The sequence below is a fragment of the Oryzias melastigma genome, linkage group LG22, assembly GCF_002922805.2.
Source record: "Oryzias melastigma strain HK-1 linkage group LG22, ASM292280v2, whole genome shotgun sequence".
Classification (NCBI taxonomy): Eukaryota; Metazoa; Chordata; class Actinopteri; order Beloniformes; family Adrianichthyidae; genus Oryzias; species Oryzias melastigma.
In genome coordinates, this window is record NC_050533.1 from 25,836,705 (window position 1) to 25,841,922 (window position 5,218).

General features: G+C 41.9%; 1 protein-coding gene across 4 annotated transcripts in view; it reads left to right on the forward strand.

Annotated features, from left to right (window-relative positions):
• The window catches only part of fgfr3 (fibroblast growth factor receptor 3), a 74,564-nt gene that overhangs the window by 22,904 nt on the left and 46,442 nt on the right, over window positions 1–5,218 (forward strand). For all 4 annotated transcript variants that reach the window (XM_036209963.1, XM_024262679.2, XM_024262612.2 and 1 more), the window contains exon 3: window positions 4,197–4,460. In XM_036209963.1, the coding sequence (XP_036065856.1) occupies window positions 4,197–4,460 (264 nt within the window). The remainder of the gene's footprint in view (window positions 1–4,196; window positions 4,461–5,218) is intronic.

Consider the following 5,218-nt stretch of genomic DNA (forward strand, 5'->3'; position numbering starts at 1 on the left):
TCCCTAAATTCTTCCGCGGCCCGGTGGCAATGGGTCTGCGGCCCGGTACCGGTCCGCGGCCCGGTGGTTGGGGACCACTGTACTAGAGCATCTCGTCGTACAGAAAGAAGTCACAGCCAATCAGCTTTGAATTTGCATTTTTGCATGATATAACATATGTGTTAAAGTCAAGGCTCGGGGGCCAGATCTGGCCCTCCAGGTAATTCTATCCGGCCCTCCAGATCCTTTTTATTTTATTGTTAATTATGGTCAGATGTTATCTTGTGCTCATTTCTAACTTGTATACAAAACATATTTTTTATGGAGAGTAAAATATTGAAAGTTATTTAAAATTTAAGTTGATTCATTCTGGAATAATATTCCTGCCGTTTTATTATTCATAAATATATTATAAAGTTACAGTTTTAAAGTTTTAAAAATTGGCATTCCGCTAGCTTTTTGGACTATTTTGACATTAATTAAGATTTTTTTAGGCTGTCTTGGAGTTAAGATAATATTTTAGCTACATGCTAGCTGTTTTGGCTAATTTAGGCGTTTTTTTTTTTTAGGCTGTTTTGGAGTTTAGCTAATATTTACACGCTAGCTGTTTTGGCCAGTTTAGGCTTTTTTCAGTTTTTTAGGCTGTTTGCAGTTTAGCTAATATTTCAGCTACATGCTAGCTGTTTTGGCTAAACTAGTTTTTTTTCTAGTTGTTTAGGCTAATTTGACATTTAGCTAATATTTTAGCGGGCTATTGACTTCAACATCTTCAGCTATCAGCACTAGCATCTTCAACAGCCAAATTCAGCTTACAGCATTCACATTAAATTTATCACAGGTAATGCTATATATCTAGTTCATAATTATGTTAAAAAGTCATGGTTTTAAAGTTTTAAAAATGTAGTTTTAGAGTGTTCAATAAATGTTTGTCCCGTTCGGCCCGTGACCTGAGGTGTGTTTTGGATTTTTGCCCCTGTGTGATTGAGTTTGACACCTCTGATCAAACAGCTCCGTGTTTTCAAGGGGAGGGTGTTGCTTTATTTTCCATTTGTTCAACCTCTGGCAGTGCAAACACCCAAGCATTGAACAAAACTTCCTCCTACATATTTTCCCAAGATCAAAGCAAAAGATCAAACAAACGCTTTTATCACCTTCTAATCAAACGTTTTTCTCTTCTCCAAGTTCTCACAGCGTTACACATCACTTGAAAGGGCCTTTATAATTTAGGTGGATCAGTCTTTTAACAAGTAAATGTGAGTTTGAAACAAACGTCTATTTCCAGCCGGTTTATTCAGAGCTTCTGGTCCAGTGCTTTAGGGTCCATAAAGCCAGCAGGAGCTACGAGTCTCTGGAGAGTATTTTATCAACCCCATAAAACCCAATTCTGCGTGTTAAAGACCTGAAGATATTGTGCAGCCTGTTTTCTCCTGTCTCTTTCACAGTAATGCAGAAAAAGTATTCATGCTGGGCTAGAATTTATGCTCCTCCGCCATTCCCCTCTCCTGAACCAAGCTCCTTGTTTTAATGAAGCGTCGTTAACTCCGTTGTCATCGCCGTCACACATTAAGAACACAACTGACTTGACATCTCCAGTATTTCTAAAGTATGAATTAAAGACAGTATTCCATGAATCAGCCGCTGTGGCACATTTATGAAGGACTTGCAAATAAAATGTTGAGGTTTGGTGTCAAAATGAGAGAAGCTGTGGTGAATTTTCTGATTTGCAGGCTCAGTATTTTCAGACTCAGCGTGCGTACCTTCAGTTCGCCAGGAACCTTCTGTGTACTCTGAAGCCGTTCCTGAAGCGTTACCTGCCTGTTTCCAATAGAAAGCGAGCGCTGGAGATCTTTGGTGTGGGTGTGTTTCTCTGACCAAGCAGCCCGTCTCACTTGCAAGTTCCTCATCTATAATTCAAAGTGCCTGTTATGTATTCTCCATGTAGATTTTGTCATCTGGGCCACTCTTGCTTTCAAGCTTGCCTCTCAGCTCCAATTTCCTAATCTGGGTCTGAGGCCGCCTGTGAGTGGGCTGAGCTCACTGCTCACTAATGTTGCTCCACGCTCAATAGGGGGTGTATTTAGCCGCCATAAATCAGGCTCTTAACACACCTCATTCAGAGTTTCCCTGTGGTGGGTGTGTGCACATTTGTGTGTGCAAACAAGTGCGTGTAATTTATTGCCAGTGCCGCTCATTCAAGGACGTCCAAGATGGCTCCCCTCCTGCACATGTGCAATAATGCATGCGATTGTGTGTGCATGAGGACCCTGTCGTGTGTGGATGCCACAGCATTAAGTACTACTCTGTCCCTGGTGTTAGTGAACTCTGTAAATAAAGTTTGAATCTGAAGGCATTCCTCGTGAATGGGCAGAAATAATAACAACAGACGTCTGTGTTATTTTATCCAAATGTGTCCCCTCCCGTTCTCGGTGGAGGTGGGCGGCCTTGGAGGTAAACATGTTGATCTTTCCCCGCCGCCGAGCTGGCGCTTGGAGCTCCTGGACTCAATGAGCTTGTGTTTGACAGAGAAGAGGCTGCTTCTTCCTCACACAGCCTGGCCTGCCTGCACTTCTGCGACCTCCGGAGGCATGTTTTCTGATTGATTACCAGCAGCTCCACTGAGAACACTGCTGCCATGTTTTACAGAACTGTATGCCTCTGTTCATTTTACCACAGGCAAGACTTTAGAGTGTTATTGTAATGTTACCAACACATCTGAAGCTTACTGTGTGCTAATGGTACAGTAGAGAGTTCAATTCTGCATAGGGCTGGGTATCGATAATCATTTCCAGAATCGATTCAATTCAGATTTTTTCGACTCTTTCTATCATCTTAATTCAATTTATATTTGAGTTTACATATTTAGACACATTTAGAAATACATTAATAATCTACTACATGATTTGAATATATTCATATTAATCTGATCCAGTCCACATACTGTAAATGTATCAGTGAAATAATGAGATTGTTAATATCATCCAGTGTTACATGGATTCTCTAAAGGAGAAGTTCTAACTAAAATGTTCAGATCATTAACATTGGAAACATTGTTCTGCAAAAAAACGATGTTTTAGACCAGAGGTCCCAAAACCTTTTCTCATGAGGGGTACATAACTTTTTTCATCACTGATGTGAGGCGGGGTTGGTTTGTAGGCTGACAGAAAAAGTGTTTTCTGTTCGGTTCTGTCTGCGATTGATGCTAACAGTGTTTTCTTTGCTAGCAGTGTTAGCAAACAATCTCAAAGCCAGATGGGGGAGGATCATGCGTCTCTGATAGTGTTTGGGGTCCGGGCCAAATGTGGAGGTGGGCCGGATCTGGCCCGCGGGCCATAGTTTGAGGACCCCTGTTTTAGACCGCAAATGGTTACTTTAAAAAAATATTTCCTTAAAAGAGTTTGGAAAATTCCCGCCTGTGTGGTCGACCGAGCGATAGCATTAGCCACACAATAGGAAATCCCATTAAATGTTAGCTTTTTGTGCTAAATATATTTTTATGATTATTGATCTATTAAATTTAAATGAGTTCAAATCGATTATATATTTTACTAACCCAGCCCTACTACTGCAGTTCAGGAGAGGATGAAAAAAGAGGAGTGGCCACAAAATCTAGACAAAAAAGGAAACTTACATGAAGACTTAAGGAGTTTTATGGTATGATAGATGAGGGTTTCTCCTCCATTTTTTTCCATTTGAAGTCATTGATGGGTTACACAGTTCAAACAAATAATTTGATTTAGTGATGGAAATATAAATTACATTTACCTCCTCTGTGCCAAACTTTTCTCACCTAAAAAAACTGCTTTTGATTGAGTTACGGATTAATTTTGGTATGGAAAAGACAGACAGAATCGAGAATACGTTTCACTTGCCCCTATGAAGTTTTGTGTTTATTTACATTTACTGATTAACCCTTTAGCTCCTGAGGTGTAGCCGGTGATGCTTGAAGACAAAATCTTTCACTTTTCAACTGTTAAAAGTCAAAAGCGATGGGCCGCTTTTCTCCTTTAAAATCTACTAGAATTATTGTGTTAACAATAAAAAATGACAGTAAATCAAAGGACATAAACACTGCAGCGCCTGTGTTAAACGGTAACTCACTTATGGTGATTAAATGAATGAAATATCTTTCTGATAGTTACACGAGGACGATAATATGAACTCATAAAGGACCGGTCTCAGCTGAAGATGGATTTTACTGTTGACCTCTCTGTTTACAGACTCTGCGTCCAGTGAAACGGCCTTCCTGGAGGATGTGGTTCTGGGCCTGGGCGACCCGCTGGAAATATCATGTGAAGTGGAAGACCCGTCGGAGCCCGTCACCTGGTTCAAAGACGATGCTTGGCTGGTTCCAACCAACCGCACGCGGGTTAGCAACCGGATGCTGCGCATCATCAACGTGTCGTACGAGGACTCTGGAGTTTACACGTGTCGGCACGCTCGCACCAACACACTGCTGAGCAACTACACCGTCAAGGTGACAGGTGAGTGTTTGGGGCATCCGTCAAATCCAAAGCTTTGTCTCAGCCCTTGTTACAGCCAATGAAGGCCAGCTCAAATTGAGTTGGACATTAAACCCATTTGATTTGATTTAAAAGCTGCTTAGCCTGCCATAACTTTGGCTGCAGTCTACAAGCTCTCTGAAACCGGAGCTGCTTTAGTGCTCCTGCCTGACTGAGAGACAAACTCAGGCCGAATTTCTATGGGACCCCCTCAGTACTGTTACTCCTGCAGACTGTAAGAGTAATTTCTCAACATGACAGCTTCCTCTAACAGTTCAGAGAAAGGCAGTGAAAACTTTGCAGAGAAGGAGGGATTGATTACTTTCCGTTCTTGCTCCCTCACACACACACTTACGCACACACACACGTGCCCCAGCAGTACATTGGGATATGTCCTCACCCGTCCAGACCCGGACAAATTTCCCCCCTGCAGGGTCAGGAGTGAAGTTTTATTGTTGGTTATTGAATAAGACACGCTTTATGCATGATTACGGTTCAGGAGCCGGCTCCTAATAAGCATTTTGGGGGAACTTAAGGTGAATGTGAGTAACTTAAAAGTCAAGCAGCTTTTTCCCCCATAAACCTGGTGGACACCAGCTGAGTCTCTTATTGACAACTAATTAGAAAGCAATTAGCTCCAAACGCTCCTGCATTGAAAACAGATGGGAAAGCAATAAATGCAGCACTTTGCTGGCCTGCTGCCTCTGCTTAGTCCTGACACACACAGTCACCCCCCCCCC